This window comes from Pristiophorus japonicus, chromosome 5, assembly GCF_044704955.1.
Source record: "Pristiophorus japonicus isolate sPriJap1 chromosome 5, sPriJap1.hap1, whole genome shotgun sequence".
NCBI classification, from domain to species: Eukaryota; Metazoa; Chordata; class Chondrichthyes; family Pristiophoridae; genus Pristiophorus; species Pristiophorus japonicus.
This window is the reverse complement of record NC_091981.1, coordinates 209,939,247-209,956,807: the sequence shown is the minus strand read 5'-3', so window position 1 is coordinate 209,956,807 and position 17,561 is coordinate 209,939,247. Positions and strand designations below refer to the sequence as shown.

The 17,561-nt window shown below is 43.5% G+C and overlaps 1 protein-coding gene across 1 annotated transcript in view; it reads right to left on the bottom strand.

Moving 5' to 3' along the window:
• Positions 1–17,561, bottom strand: part of kcnh8 (potassium voltage-gated channel, subfamily H (eag-related), member 8) — a 655,874-nt gene that overhangs the window by 135,234 nt on the left and 503,079 nt on the right. The window contains exon 11 of the mRNA XM_070880041.1: positions 1,684–1,898. Coding sequence (XP_070736142.1) covers positions 1,684–1,898 — 215 coding nt within the window. The remainder of the gene's footprint in view (positions 1–1,683; positions 1,899–17,561) is intronic.

Genomic DNA, 17,561 nt, shown 5'->3' with positions numbered 1-17,561 from the left:
TGCTTTAAGGGTAAATGACTCAAAGTTTCCATTTAACTTCATGGTTGATAATTTGACAGTGATAGAAGATTCCAGAAATCAATTTTGCCATGTACTTGCCAATGACGCTGGTCATTTACTAAAAAGGAAAGAAAGAATGTGCATTTATATAGTGCCTTTCACAACCTCAGGATATCCTGCAGTGCTTTATAGCCAATTAAGAAATTTTGAAGTGTAGTCACTGTTGCAACTGGCAGCAACTAATTTGCGCACAGCAAGATCCCACAAACAGAAATGTGACTACACATACAGACACTAGAAACCCTTCCACTGCATACTAGAATTAAGTAATTTCTTGCATCAAGCAATGGAAATAATTTCTCATTATTAACTTCAACCAATGCAAAGTTCTACATGATCTCATAGATGATCCAATCACAAATCTAGGGTATCACTATAACATTGTTCAACCGTGACTAGTTACATTCCATAGAAGGTATTCCAAAAGGACTGAAATGATAATGTTTCACATAATATTTGCAGCACCCATCTATGTACGAATCCTTATAAATTTCAATGCCATTTCTATTTTCCTCAGTTTTCTTGCACTGTTTTTTTGCCCTCCTCTCCCCTCCTGAAGGCATTGACTCCTTGCTGGTGGACAGTTCCTCAGACACCATCAAATGAATGGAAAGCAGATCTCAATAACAACATTGCTAATGCAAAAATGAATGGAAATACATCCAATGATATCATCCTGTCATCTGTTCAGAAATATTTGGCTGATATATACCAGATGCTAGTTCTGTCGGACAATCGTGGAGTGGCATCGGCTGGTGAGGAGTCAGCAGAATCTGCCTGGCATCCACCCTGCCCCTGCATCTGCCCAGATTAAGTCGGTTTAATGGCTTAATTAACAAAAAAAATTTGACCTTAATGTTTCCCTTTGAAGAGCATCCAAACACAAACAAGTGAAGACTCTATCCAGAGTTCGATCGTACTGAAAGCTAAAGTCGACTAATTTTTCTTGGGAAGTGAATTTCTTGGATGAAGCGCTGAGTGAACTATTGTTAATTGTAATAAGTCACTTCATCCATTGCGGCATCTCCCAGTATACACACAGAAAGAAAAGAAAGAAAGACTTGGATTATATAGCGCCTTCCACGACCACCGGACGGACGTCTCAAAGTGCTTTACAGCCAATGAAGTACAATGAAACAGCATTAAATCTACATCTGAGTGTTACTAACTATGAATTAATTTTTCAATCTGTATATGGATTGGTTCAGGAGGGGAGAGGAAGGCAAAGAAAAAATGTGCAAGAAAATTGAGGAAAGTAGAAATAACACTGAAATTGATAAAGATACGTATATAGATGGATGGCGTAAATATTATGTGAAACGTTACAAACAGCACCAAATAAAAACCCAATATTTGAATTCTGTCTTGGCAGTAACACAGTGAAAATATTAGAGTGTTCGTGTGGCTAAAGTCAACCACAGTAATAATATGAGTGCTCAGCCCTTTCTTCTATGATGCAAATACTAACTTTAGCTCTAGGGGGAGAAAATACTCTGAGGTTACAGTCGCAAGCTGAAAATCTGTTCAGCATTTTAAAATTTTATTAGTAATTTAAATTGGTCTAAATTTGCATAATCTTCATAGTGTGACAATAAATAGAATAAGCGTGGTCACTGTACTTACATCACTTTCATGACCCTCTCTGAGATTATAGGTGAGATTTTGATGAATGTCCTCCTTGAACTTATGAGAGTATTCTGGGTACAGCTCCAGCACTTCATAGAGACCTTTTAGATTAATACACTGCAGGTCGCAGTAGGTTAGAGCTTTAACGTCTGCATTGGTTTTGATAACTTGCTGTTTACTTGCGAGATTTGCACCAATCAGATCACCTTTACCTGTAATAGAATAAGTAAGACAGATCAGCATAACATTTTGCAAAGAATGGCGATCTGGGGTTCAAACATATTGCATCAATATGACAAACTAAGGCTGATTTTCTTGGGTCTCAAGGGAACTAATGCACTACATGGGCAGCGCACAAAAAATAACATTGCATCTGACGTCTGTATGTACACCTGGATGTCACCTTGGGCATAATTTGCATCCCGCTGGGAGTTATGTGGGTGATCGCCTATTAGGTGCCGCGATGGCAGTCCAGAATTTTAAAGCAAAGCTGCAGATCTTCAAGCAGGGGGCAGTTTTATCTTGGGGCCTTGGGAGAAGCTCTGGAGGTATCGGTGAGTCCTGAGGCTGAGTGAACGTTTTGGAAGCTGGGTGAACATGTTTTAAGCCCACAGATTGTGAGGAAATATCCTGGAGTGCTTCTGTGAAATTCTTGGTGCCAGTGGATAATTTTACAATTGGCAGTGCTAAGGAGGAGGATTTTGTGGCAGGAATGGATAAAAACAAGCGTCAAATCATTCAGAATGCAAGTAAGACATGGATGAAGGCATCCTGCTTTGATGATGAGGCCACTGAGCAGCTGCTGCAGGAAGTAGAGCAAAGGGAGGCCTGCACTGTTTCACTGCCTTGGAGCGAAGATCCTAAAGGCAATGGTACACATGGCATGGCCAGAGATAGCTGAGCCCATCAACAGTGTCAGCACTGTGCCAAGGACCTCGCCAGGAGTAGGGAAATCAGTGTGAGCGTTTACACATTTGCTTGTTTGCCCTATGGCAACAACCCAGTGTTTCCTGTTACTCACTGTTCTCCACTTGGTGTTAAAACATCTTGTAAGCATAGTACATTCACATGCTTACAAGGCTTCCTGGTCATGAGCCATGGAAATGCTACATAAACTAATCTGAGGATGTAATGCACGAAAGAGCAGCAACTTACACTACACTCACAGTCACTGCTAATTCTTAATGCAGATGGAAAAGGATATGGTCATGTTGTCATCCTCGAAGAAAAGGGTGGTTGGTGGTGGATGGATGTTTTTCAGACTGGTGGGAGGTTTGCAGTGGTATTCCTGAAGGGCCAGTTTTGGGTCCATTACTCTTTCCAATTTTTATAAATGAATTAGACTCAGGTGTAGGGAAAGCATTATAAAGTTTGCAGATGATTCAAAACTTAGCGAAGTTGTAGATAGTGATGAGGATAGTTATAGGCTTCAGGATGACATAAACAGGATGGTGAAATGGGCAGAAGCAATGCAGATGGAGTTCAATGCAGAGGAGTGTGAAGTGATGCACTTTGGGAGGTCTAACATTACACCTTTAATCCTTAAAGGTGGCAGGGCAAGTTGATAAGGTTGTTAAAAAAAAGCATATGGGTTACTTGAGTATATAAATAGAAGAACTGAATATAAAAGCAACAAGATCATCACATTATAAATCACATTATAAATCACTGGTTAGGATTGTGGACAATTCTGGGCACCACATTTCAGGAAAGATGTAAAGGCCATAGAAAGGGTACAGAGGAGGTTTACCAGGATGTTACCAGGGATGAGGGATTTCAGCTATGAGAAGAGATTGGAAAAGCTAGGATTGTTCTCCTTGGAACAGAGAAGGTGACCTAGTAAGGATTTTTAAGATGAAGAGAGGTTTTGATAGAGAAAAATTATTCCCTCTGGTGAGTGGGTCAATAACCACAGGTCATAGATTCAAAATCATTGGCAAAAGATCTAGAGGAGAGATGAGGAGAAATTTATTACTCGGAGTTTTAGGGATGTGGAACGCCCTACCTGAAAAGGTGGTGGAATCTGATTCCATAAATAATTTTAGAAGGGAATTGGACAGGTTCTTAAGGATGAGGATCTTACAGGGCTACGGACAAAAAGTGGGAAAGTGGAACTAAGCACGACTGCTTTTTCTAAGAGCCAGCACAGGCACAATGGGCCGAATTGTGCTGTATGTTTCTATGTTGCTATGCTGTTGTGGTTATGGCCTGATGCTGCATATATTTATGAAAATGTAATATTTCTCTGCAGGAGAAGGAGACCATTTATTTTTAAGGCAGGTAACAGCTTCTGAAGGAGGACCTGTGGTTCAGTGCCCCAGTACCCCAGTAGAAAAACAGGCAATAGAGCTCCTGCAAGGCAACTTGACAAAGGTGGCAAGAGATGGTGAAGCAGGTGGGCACATCCCCACTGAGGGTGCATTGTTCTCTTGCTTTCCGTCATTTCCAGTCCTGCTCAGTGTTTCAGGAAATGTTCAGACCCTCCTGTGCAGATCACAATGTTGATGCCAACCCGTGAAAACACCTGAAAATAACTATTAATGTGAAAGTCTGTCTGATCATCTTTATATCTTCACAGGACTGGCACAGCAATCAGAGGCCAAACACCACAACTTACCTGCAGGAAACTAGTCGTCTGGTACCCCGTCATAATTCCAAGATTTGGCATACAGCCACCCAGTTTACATCCACTCAGGGGATATAGATAGAGAGTATGAGGGGAGCACAGAGGTGGAACTACAGAGCGCTGGAAATGTTTTTAAAAATTTGTTCCTGGGATGTGGGCATCGCTGGCAAGGACAGCATTTATTGCCCATTCCAAATTGCCCTTGAGAAGGTGGTGGTGAGCCCCGTTCTTGAACCAATGCTGTCCACATGGTGAAGGTACTCCCACAGTGCTGTTAGAGAGGGAGTTCAAGGATTTTGACCCACCGACTATGAAGGAACGGCGATATATTTCCAAGTCAGGATGGTGTGTGACTTGGAGGGGAACTTGGAGGTGATGGTGCTCCCATACATCTGCTGCCCTTGTCCTTCCAGGTGATAGAAACATAGAAACATAGAAAATAGGTGCAGGAGTAAGCCGTTCGGCCCTTCGAGCCTGCACCACCATTCAATAAGATCATGGCTGATCATTCACCTCAGTGCCCCTTTCCTGCTTTCTCTCCATACTCCTTGATCACTTTAGCTGTAAGGGCCATATCAAACTCCCTCTTGAATATATTCAATGAAGTGGCATCGACCACTCTCTGCGGCAGGGAATTCCACAGATTAACAACTCTCTGAGTGAAGAAGTTTCTCCTCATCTCAGTTCTAAATGGCCTAACCCTTATCCTAAGACTGTGTCCCCTGGTTCTGGACTTCCCCAACATCTGGAGCATTCTTCCCGCATCTAACCTGTCCAGTCCCATCAGAATCTTATAAGTTTCTATGAAATCAGCTCTCATCCTTCTAAACTCCAGTGTATAAAGGCCCAGTTGATCCAGTCTCTCCTCATATGTCAGACCAGCCATCCCGGGAATCAGTCTGGTGAACCGTCGCTGCACTCCCTCAATAACAAGGACATCCTTCCTCAGATTAGGAGACCAAAACTGAACACAATACTCCAGGTGAGGCTTCACCAAGGCCCTGTACAACTGCAGTAAGACCTCCCTGCTCCTATACTCAAATCCCCTAGCTATGAAGGTCAACATACCATTTGCCTTCTTCACCGCCTGCTGTACCTGCATGCCAACTTTCAATGACTGATGAACCATGACACCAAGGTCTCGTTGCACCTCCCCTTTTCCTAATCTGTCACCATTCAGATAATATTCTGCTTTCGTGTTTTTGCCCCCAAAGTGGATAACCTCACATTTATCTACATTATACTGCATCTGCCCTGCATTTGCCCACTCACCTAACCTGTCCAAGTCACCCTGCAGCCTCTTAGCATCCTCCTCATAGTTCACACCGCCACCCAGTTCAGTATCGTCTGGAAACTTGGAGCTACTACGCTCAATTCCTTCAGCTAAATCATTAATGTATACAGTAAAGAGCTGGGGTCCCAGCACTGAACCCTGCGGCACTCCACTAGTCACTGCCTGCCATTCTGAAAAGGACCCGTTTATCCCGACTCTCTGCTTCCTGTCTGCCAACCAGTTCTCTATCCACATCAGTATATTACCCCCAATACTATGTGCTTTGATTTTGCACACCAATCTCTTGTGAGGGACCTTGTCAAAAGCCTTTTTAAAAACACCACATCCACTGGTTCTCCCTTGTCCACTCTACTAGTTACATCCTCAAAAAATTCAAGAAGATTTGTCAAGCATGATTTCCCTTTCATAAATCCATGATGATTTGGACCGATCCTGTCACTGCTTTCCAAATGTGCTGCTTTTTCATCCTTAATAATTGATTCCAACATTTTCCCCACTACTGATGTCAGGCTAACCAGTCTATAATTACCCGTTTTCTCTCTTCCTCCTTTTTAAAAAGTGGTGTTCCATTAGCTACCGTCCAGTCCATAGGAACTGATCTAGAGTTGATAGACTGTTGGAAAATGATCACCAATGCATCCACTATTTCTAGGGCCACTTCCTTAAGTACTCTGGGATGTAGACTATCAGGCCCCGGGGATTTATCGGCTTTCAATCCCATCAATTTCCCTAACACAATTTCTCACCTAATAAGGATATCCTTCAGTTCCTCTTTCTCACTAGACCCTCGATCCTCTAGTACTTCTGGAAGATAGAGGTTGTGGGTTTCGGAGGTGCTGCCGAAGAAGCCTTGGCGAGTTGCTGCAGTGCAGCTTGTAAATGATACACACTGCAGGCACGTGCACCGGTGGTGTCGTGCGTGAATGTTTAAGGAGGTGGATGGAGTTCCAATCAAGCTGGCTGCTTTGTCCTGGATGTTGTTAAGCTTCTTAAGTGTTGTTGAAGCTGCACTAATCCAGGCAAATGGAGAGTATTCCTTAACTTTCCTGACTTGTGCCTTGTAGAAGGCTTTGAGGAGTCAGGAGGTGAGACACTCACCACAAAATACTCGCCCAGCAAGCCACTCAGTTGTACAAAACCACAATGGAAAACAATCAGAAGAATAATGCCAGACGGATTAGCCGGCATCGACCTCGGCACCGGCTTCGGACAGGACAATGGCACAACGAGCCCAGTCGACCCTGCAAAGTCCTCCTCACTAACATCTGGGGACTTGGGCCAAAATTGGGAGGGCTGTCCCACAGACTAGTCAAGAAACAACCTGGCAGTCATACTCACAGAATCATCCCTTTCAGCCAAAGTCCCATATTCCTCCATCGCCATCCCTGGGTATGTCCTGTTCCACCAGCAGGACAGACCCACCAGAGGTGGTGGCTCAGTGATATACAGTCGGGAGGGAGTGGCCCTGGGAGGTCTCAACATTGAATTCGGATACTATTGTGATATATTCACAGAGCACAAGCACACACAGCTTCCTAACATGGCAGGCAGCTCTCTCGGAAGCCTCCAGAAATCTGCCTGGTTCTGTTTATTATTAACCCTGCAGTTGCAGTACACAATACGTCCACATCCACAGTGTGGCACTACAAACATTACAAGCTTACAGACATTACACTTCTCCATCCTTAATGAAGAAGCCATCATAACAAACATCATACATAACTTTCATGTTTATACATAACACAGGATATAAACTTATTTTTTTTTCCATATTTACAAATTTAACTTTACCACTTGTTTTCTGTTTCAAAGAGGATACCTTTGCTCTCGAACAGAACCTTCCAAACATGGTGTCGATTTCACACTCATTCGAGGTTCATCCTGAGGAACATTTTCCTCCATGGAATTTCCTTGATTTTCATTTGAACTCACTCTAACTTCAGGCTCTTTGTTTTCCTGACTCGGACTCAGACTTTCATTCTGATTCTCTCCTGGATTTGTTTCCAGTACATTGGATTTAGGATTTGCTACTGGTGTATCAAAACTATCTGATGAGTCAGAAATAATTGAATCATTCCCACCTTCAACTCCTTCCATGTCTGTAGGTAAAATATGATCAATATGAACAAATCTAACCTGTCCATTATCAAACATCTTTACCAAATATGTGTGAGGACCACATATCTTCACCACTCTTCCTGGTAACCGCTTTAACCATTTACGGTGATGGTTCTTCACTCTCATCTTCTGGTTTAATTTCACACTTCTCTCTTTTACTCTACCTCTATCAAGATTCTCTTTCTGTCTTAATTGTGTCTCCTCTACGGACTGTGCCAAATTTGGTTTTAATGACAAGAATCTGGTTCGTGGCTGTCGTTTGAGAAACAACTCTGCTGGTGTTCTACCTGTAGTTGTATGCGGAGTATTTCGATATGTAATCAAAAAATTAGCCAATTTGTGATCCAATGACAACTGTCGTTTCCTTGGATTTGGATCTAACATTTGTTTTTTGAGGGCACGTTTTACAATTTGTACAGTTCGCTCTGCTGCACCATTCGAAGCAGGATGGTATGGTGGAACCTTGGTATGTTTCACACCATTTTTGCTCGTGAATTGTGCAAATTCTTCTGAACAAAATTGTGGTCCATTAAATGAAACAATTTCTTCAGGGAGGCCAAATGAAGAAAATAATTTTTGTAAAATATCCAGTGTTTTACTTGTTGTTATTTTCCACATTGGAAACATCTCAACCCACTTCGAATGGCTATCAATCACAATGAACAATTGTTGTCCTTCTAACTCAGCAAAATCAATATGTAGCCTTTGCCACACCCTGGGAGGCCATCTCCATGGCTATAATGGTACTGGTGGTGGTTGCTTGCTTACCGATTGATTGGCTCACGATGTACTCTATATCTTTATCAAGATCTGGCCACCATAAATAACTGCATGCAAAACTCTTGGTCAAACACATTCCCAGGTGCTGGTCATGGAGGTCTCCTAATAATTTGGACCTGAATTTATTTGTTATAACCATTCTTGCACCCCACATGATACAATCTTTATTGACTGATAATTCATTCCTACGAATGAAGAATGGATGTGTATCTTTCTCTGTTACCTGGTTTGGGCATCCATTTGCAATATACTCATATACCTTTGACATCACTGGGTCACGTTTGGTTGCTCTACCAATCTCTTCAGCTGTGACTGGCAGTTCATCAATGTATGAAAAATAAAACACTTCTTCCCTATTGGGTGTAACTTGTGATGGGGAAGGCAATCTAGACATTGCATCAGCATTACTGTGATCAGCTGATCATCTGTATTCAATATCATATGTATATGCTGACAAAATCAAAGCCCATCTCTGCATTCGGGCTGCAGCTAATGTTGGAACTGGGGACTTTGGATGGAGGATTGCTGTTGGGGGCTTATGGTCCGTAACGATGGTAAACTTACGACCATACAAGTATTTGTGAAACTTCTTGACCCCAAAAATTAATGCCAAAGCTTTCCTTTCAATTTGCGCATAATTATTCTCACTGGCACTGAGAGTGCGTGAAGCAAAAGCAATTGGTCTCTCCTCCCCACTACGTGATACATGAGAGATTACTGCCCCAACTCCATACGGAGAGGCATCACATGCTAACTTAATCTCCTTAGATATGTCACAGTGAACTAACATGGTGCTCTCTACCAATTTGCTTTTACACTCCTTGAATTCTGTATCGCATTCCTTTGACCACTTCCAATGGACCTGTTTTTTCAGAAGTTCATTCAGCGGTTGTAATACTGTAGCCAAATTTGGTAGGAACTTCCCATAATAGTTCAAAAGACCCAAGAATGAATGAAGTTCAGTGACATTCCTGGGAGTGGGTGCATTTCTAATTGCATCCAATTTTTCCATGGTTGGATGTAAACCATCTTTGTCTACTCTGTACCCTAAGTACTCCACTGAGTTTTTAAATAGCTCACACTTACGAGCAGACACTCGTACTCTGTGCTTCTCTAGCCGTTTGAGGACTTCATTCAATATGTTATTATGTATTTGCCTATTTGGTGCTGAAATTAGTATGTCATCCAAATAACATACTACCCCTTCAATACCTTGCAAAATCTGGTTCATCACCCCTTGGAATATGGCAGGGGCGGAAAACACTCCAAACGGTAGCCTATTAAATTGATATAGGCCTAGATGAGTATTTATAGTCAAACGCTACTTGGACTCCTCATTTAGTTCAAGCTGTAAGTAGGCATTCGTAAGATCCAGTTTTGAGAAGATCTGACCACCTGTCAGTGTTGTGAACAAATCTTCTATATTTGGAAATGTATTGGGGACATTACCCTCTAGAACTTGGTTTATGGTTGCTTTATAATCACTACACAATCTTACCTTACCATCGGACTTAGGTACAACAACAATGGGTGTATCCCAATTACATCGATCTATCTTCCAAATAATGTTCTCAGTCTCTAGTCTTTTGAGTTCTTGCTCAACTTTCTCCTTGAGTGCATATGGTACAGAACGTGGCTTGTAGTAAACCAATCTAGCGTCCTTCTGTACCCTGACACTCGACTTGAAGCCTTGGATTGTTTTGCAGAATATCTTCGGATACTTCTTGATAACCTCATCCGTTGATGAATATCTCGCCTCCACACATAAAATCTTACTCCAATCCAGCTTCAGTGAGCTCAACCAATTTCTTCCTAGTAAGGCAGACTTGTCTCCTTTCACTACTATTAGAGACAAGTTCTGAAATTGATCTTTATATTTCACTGGTACGGTGATACGACCGACCACAGGAATTTTCTCTCCCGAGTAGCCTCGCAGCTCTATCTTGGATTTCTCCAGTTGAAAATCATGCAATTTGTCAGGATATAGTGACTCCGGTACTATACTCACGGATGCACCCGTGTCAATTTCCATTGGTATCTTGAATCCCACAACATCTATGTGGATTTTGATGCTTTCCGAATCACTGTTGTTAACCTCGTGCTCCTGATGACGTGTAACTCTAACATATCCTCGTCCTGTTGTTGTTCTTCCATGCTATGTAGTCTCTTGGGATTTCTACTCATAGCTTTGAACGCTGGACTCATAGCTTTGAAAGCTGGTTTACCCTTCAGTCGGCATGCCTTCGCAAGATGCCCAGTCTTTCTGCAGAAGAATCACTCTGCTTTCACGTATGGACAACTTTGAGCAATGCGTTGTCCCAGGCACCGATAGCATGACTTCGACGCTCTGTTAGAATTTCCAGTTTCTGAGACTTTGGGCCCCCACCGTCTTTTACTTTGAACCTGCAGATGATTTACCTCGGTTGACTGATGACCGTAATTATTATTTAATTCTTGGTAATATTGTTCGGCCATGCCCATTCACCTCGCTGTCTGACAAGCAATCTCAAAATCACGTCATCCGTCATCAGTAACTTCCTTCTGATCACATCATTTTTCACCCCACAAACAAAACGATCCTGTAATGCTCGGTTTTGAAAGTTTCCAAAATTAGAGTGCATCGATAGCTTTTTCAATGCTACGATGTAATCACTGATACTTGTATCAGCCTTTTAGAAACATAGAAAATAGGTGCAGGAGCAGGCCATTCAGCCCTTCTAGCCTGCACTGCCATTCAATGAGTTCATGGCTGAACATGAAACTTCAGTATCCCCTTCCTGCTTTCACGCCATACCCCTTGATCCCCCGAGTAGTAAGGACTTCATCTAACTCCCTTTTGAATATATTTAGTGAATTGGCCTCAACTACTTTCTGTGGTAGAGAATTCCACAGGTTCACCACTCTCTGGGTGAAGAAGTTTCTCCTTATCTCGGTCCTAAATGGCTTACCCCTTATCCTTAGACTGTGACCCCTGGTTCTGGACTTCCCCAACATTGGGAACATTCTTCCTGCATCCAACCTGTCCAAACCCGTCAGAATTTTAAACGTTTCTATGAGGTCCCCTCTCACTCTTCTGAACTCCAGTGAATACAAGCCCAGTTGATCCAGTCTTTCTTGATAGGTCAGTCCACCATCCCGGGAATCAGTCTGGTGAATCTTCGCTGCACTCCCTCAATAGCAAGAATGTCCTTCCTCAAGTTAGGAGACCAAAACTGTACACAATACTCCAGGTGTGGCCTCACCAAGGCCCTGTACAACTGTAGCAACACCTCCCTGCCCCTGTACTCAAATCCCCTCGCTATGAAGGCCAACATGCCATTTGCTTTCTTAACCGCCTGCTGTACCTGCATGCCAACCTTCAATGACTGATGTACCATGACACCCAGGTCTCGTTGCACCTTCCCTTTTCCTAATCTGTCACCATTCAGATAATAGTCTGTCTCTCTGTTTTTACCACCAAAGTGGATAACCTCACATTTATCCACATTATACTTCATCTGCCACGCATTTGCCCACTCACCTAACCTATCCAAGTCACTCTGCAGCCTCATAGCATCCTCCTCACAGCTCACACTGCCACCCAACTTAGTGTCATCCGCAAATTTGAAGATACTACATTTAATCCCCTCGTCTAAATCATTAATGTACAATGTAAACAGCTGGGGCCCCAGTACAGAACCTTGCAGTACCCCACTAGTCACTGCCTGCCATTCAGAAAAGTACCCATTTACTCCTACTCTTTGCTTCCTGTCTGACAACCAGTTCTCAATCCACGTCAGCACACTACCCCCAATCCCATGTGCTTTAACTTTGCACATTAATCTCCTGTGTGGGACCTTGTCGAAAGCCTTCTGAAAGTCCAAATATACCACATCAACTGGTACTCCTTTGTCCACTTTATTGGAAACATCCTCAAAAAATTCCAGAAGATTTGTCAAGCAGGATCTCCCTTTCACAAATCCATGCTGACTTGGACCTATCATGTCACCATTTTCCAAATGCGCTGCTATGACATCCTTAATAATTGATTCCTTCATTTTACCCACTACTGAGGTCAGGCTGACCGGTCTATAATTCCCTGCTTTCTCTCTCCCTCCTTTTTTAAAAAGTGGGGTTACATTGGCTACCCTCCACTCGATAGGAACTGATCCAGAGTCAATGGAATGTTGGAAAATGACTGTCAATGCATCCGCTATTTCCAAGGCCACCTCCTTAAGTACTCTGGGATGCAGTCCATCAGGCCCTGGGGATTTATCGGCCTTCAATCCCATCAATTTCCCCAACACAATTTCCCAACTAATAAAGATTTCCCTCAGTTCCTCCTCCTTACTAGACCCTCTGACCACTTTTATATCCGGAAGGTTGTTTGTGTCCTCCTTAGTGAATACTGAACCAAAGTACTTGTTCAATTGGTCTGCCATTTCTTTGTTCGCCGTTATGACTTTCCCTGATTCTGACTGCAGGGGACCTACGTTTGTCTTTGCTAACCTTTTTTTCTTTACATACTTATAGAAACTTTTGCAATCCGCCTTAATGTTCCCTGCAAGCTTCTTCTCGTACTCCATTTTCCCTGCCCTAATCAAACCCTTTGTCCTCCTCTGCTGAGTTCTAAATTTCTCCCAGTCCCCAGGTTCGCTGCTATTTCTGGCCAATTTGTATGCCATTTCCTTGGCTTTAATACTATCCCTGATTTCCCTAGATAGCCACGGTTGAGCCACCTTCCCTTTTTTATTTTTACGCCAGACAGGAATGTACAATTGTTGTAATTCATCCATGCGGTCTCTAAATGTCTGCCATTGCCCATCCACAGTCAACCCCTTAAGTATCATTAGCCAATCTATCTTAGCCAATTCATGCCTCATACCTTCAAAGTTACCCTTCTTTAAGTTCTGGACCATGGTCTCTGAATTAACTGTTTCATTCTCCATCCTAATGCAGAATTCCACCATATTATGGTCACTCTTCCCCAAGGGGCCTCGCACAATGAGATTGCTAATTAATCCTCTCTCATTACACAACACCAAGTCTAAGATGGCCTCCCCCCTAGTTGGTTCCTTGATATATTGGTCTCGAAAACCATCCCTTATGCACTCCAGGAAATCCTCCTCCACCGTATTGCTTCCAGTTTGGCTAGCCCAATCTATGTGCATATTAAAGTCACCCATTATAACTGCTGCACCTTTATTGCATGCACTCCTAATTTCCTGTTTGATGCCCTCCCCAACATCACTACTACTGTTTGGAGGTCTGTACACAACTCCCACTAACGATTTTTGCCCTTTAGTGTTCTGCAGCTCTACCCATATAGATTCCACATCATCCAAGCTAATGTCTTTCCTAACTATTGCATTAATCTCCTCTTTAACCAGCAATGCTACCCCACCTCCTTTTCCTTTTATTCTATCCTTCCTGAATGTTGAATACCCCTGGATGTTGAATTCCCAGCCCTGATTGATTCCGAATCCCGAAACGATAGCTTTCAGCAATTTCTAACGGTTTGGGGTTATAGTGCTGCTTCAATTTCATTAAAATCTCTTGAAGCATTGTGTCCTTTAGCTCGTCAGGCACAAGAAGATTTAAAAGGGTTTCATATAATGCTGGAACTGCCTCCGATAAGAAGATCGCTTTCTTACATTCCAACACAACCCGGTTCTGGACTGCATTGTCTGGAACTTCGATTATGTTATTTGCAGTGAAATACATTTCTAGCCGATCCACATACGCTTTAAAACGTTCCCTATCATGTCTATAGTCCCCCAAATGTCCCAATAAACCTGCCATTTTAATCTCTACCTGTTCACACCATGTGCTGTATTTTACCTCGGATTTTGTAACTTTTTTCCAAAACAGAAGCTTCCAAAGTCTCTCTGTCGGGTGGCTGAATCCTTCACCAACAAAATTTAAGCTTTAAATCATCCGAAAAATCCCATCTCAATCACCAAATGTGATATATTCACAGAGCACAAGCACACACAGCTTCCAACATGGCAGGCAGCTCTCTCGGAAGCTTCCGGAAATCTACCTGGTTCTGTTTATTATTAACTCTGCAGTTGCAGTACACAATATGTCCACATCCACAGTGTGGAGCTACAAACATTACAAGCTTACAGACATTACACCCATGAAGTCTCATGGCTTCAGGTCAAGCACGGGCAAGGAAACCTCCTACTGATTATCACCTACCGCGCCCCCCCCCCCCCCCTCAGCTGATGAATCAGTACTCCTCCATGTTGAACAGCACTTGGAAGAAGCACTGCGGGTAGCAAGGGCACAGAATGTACTCTGAGTGGGGGACTTCATTGTCCATCACCAATAGTGGCTCGGTAGCAACACTACTTTACGAGCTAGCCAAGTATAATGTAGATAAATGTGAGGTTATCCACTTTGGTGGTAAAAACAGGAAGGCAGATTATTATCTGAATGGTGACAGATTAGGAAAAGGGGAGGTGCAATGAGACCTGGATGTCATGGTACATCAGTCATTGAAAATTGGCATGCAGGTACAGCAGGCGGTGAAGAAGGCAAATGGCATGTTGGCCTTCGTAGCGAGAGGATTTGAATATAGGAGCAGGGAGGTCTTACTGCAGTTGTACAGGGCCTTGGTGAGGCCACATCTTGAATATTGTATACAGTTTTGGTCTCCTAATCTGAGGAAGGATGTTCTTGCTATTGAGGGAGTGCAGCGAATGTTCACCAGGCTGATTCCCGGGATGACAGGACTGACATATGAAGAAAGACTGGATCGACTAGGCTTATATTCACTGGAATTTAGAAGAATGAGAGGGGATCTCATAGAAACATATAAAATTCTGATGGGATTGGACAGGTTAGATGTAGGAAGAATGTTCCCAATGTTGGGGAAGTCCAGAACCAGGGGTCACAGTCTAAGGATAAGGGGTAAGCCATTTCAGACCAAGATGAGGAGAAACTTCTTCACTCAGAGAGTTGTGAGCATATGGAATTCTCTACCAAAATTGTTGAGGTCAGTTTGTTAGATATATTCAAGGGGGAGTTAGATGTGGCCCTTACGGCTAAAGGGATCAAGGGGTATGGAGAAAAAGCAGGAAAGGGGGACTAAGGTGAATGATCAGCCATGATCATATTGAATGGTGGTGCAGGCTCGAAGGGCCGAAAGGCCTACTCCTGCACCTATTTTCTATGTTTCTATGTTTCTGTGTCATAAAGGACAAAGCTGCCAGATTAGGACTGCGGCAGGTGGTGAGAAAACCAACACGAGGGGGAAACCTACTTGACCTCGTCCTCACCAATCTAACTGTCGCAGGTGCATCTGCCCATGACAGCATTGATAGCAGTGACCAACACAAAGTTCTTGAACAGACAAAATGTTGTCTTCACACTGAGGACACTCTCCATCGTGTTCATTACCACTGTGTGAAATGGAATAGATTCAGATCAGATCTAGCAGCTCAAAACTGGGCATCCATGAGGCGCTGTGGGCCATCAGCATCAGTTGAATGTATTCCACCACAATCTGTAACCTCATGGTCCGGCATATCCCTCACTCTAATATTACCATCAAGCCAGGGGACCAACCCTAGTTCAATGAGAAGTGCAGAAGAGCAAGCCGGGAGCAATGTCAGGCATACCTAAAAATGAGCTGCCTACCTGGGGAAACTGCAACACAGGACCACATGCATGCTAAACAGCAGAAGCAGCATGCTGTAGACAGAGCTAAGCGATCCCACAATCAACAGATCAGATCAAAGCTCTGCAGTCCTGCCACATCCAGTCAATGGTGGTTGAAAATTAAACAACTAACGGGAGAAGGAGGCTCCATCAGTATCCCTATCCTCAATGATGGTGGAGCCCAGCACGCGAGTGCAAAAGGCAAGGTTGAAGCATTTGCAACCACCTTCTGCGAGAAGTGCTGAGTGGATGATATGTATAGGCCCCATGCTGAGGTCCCCACCATCACAGAAGCCAGTCTTCAGCCAATTCAATTCACTCTATGCAATATCAAGAAATGGCTGAGTGCACTGGGTACAGCAAAGGCTATGGGCCCTGACAACATCTCGGCTGCCATGCTGAAGATTTGTGCTCCAGAACTAGCCAAGCTGTTTCAGTATAGTTACAACTGGCATCTACCCAACAATGTGGAAAACTGACCAGGAATGTCCTGTCCACAAAAAGCAGGACAAATCCAATCTGGCCACTTACCGCCCCATCAGTCTACTCTCAATCATCAGCAAAGTGATAGAAGGTGTCGTCGACAGTGTTATCAAGCAGCACTTACTCACCAATAACCTGCTCACCGATGCTCAGTTTGGGTTCAGTTAGGACCACTCAGCTCCAGTACTCATTACAGCCTTGGTCCAAACATGGACAAAAGAGCCGAATTCCAGAAGTGAGGTGAGGGTGACTGCCCTTGACATCAAGGCAGCATTTGACCCAGTGTGGCATCAAGGTGCTCTAGTAAAATTGAAGTCAATGGGAATCAAGGGGTAAACTCACCACTGGCTGGAGTCATACTGAGCACAAAGGAAGATGGTTGTGTTTGTTGGAGGTCAATCATCTCAGCCCCAGGACATCGTTGCAGGGGTTCCTCAGGGCAATGTCCGTGGCCCAACCATCTTCAGTTGCTTCATCAATGTCCTTCCCTCCGTCATAAGGTCAGAAGTGGGGATGTCCGCTGATGATTGCACAGCGTTCAGTTCCATTCACAACTCCTCAGATAATGAAGCAGTCCGTTCCCACATGCAGCAAGGCCTGGATGACATTTGGGCTTGGGCTGAAAAGTGACAAGTAACAGTCACGCCACACAAGTGCCAGGCAATAACTATCTCCAACAAGCGAGAGTCCAACCACTGCCCCTTACCGGCATTATCATCGCCGAATCCCCCACCGTCAACATCCTGGGGCTCACCATTGTCCAGAAAGTTAACTGGACCAGCCACATAAATACTGTGGCTACAAGAGAAGGTCAAAGGCTGGGTATTCTGCAGGACGTGTCTCACCTCCTGACTCCCCAAAACCGTTCCACCATCAACAAGTCACAAGTCAGGAGTGTGATGGAATACTCTCCACTTGCCTGGATGA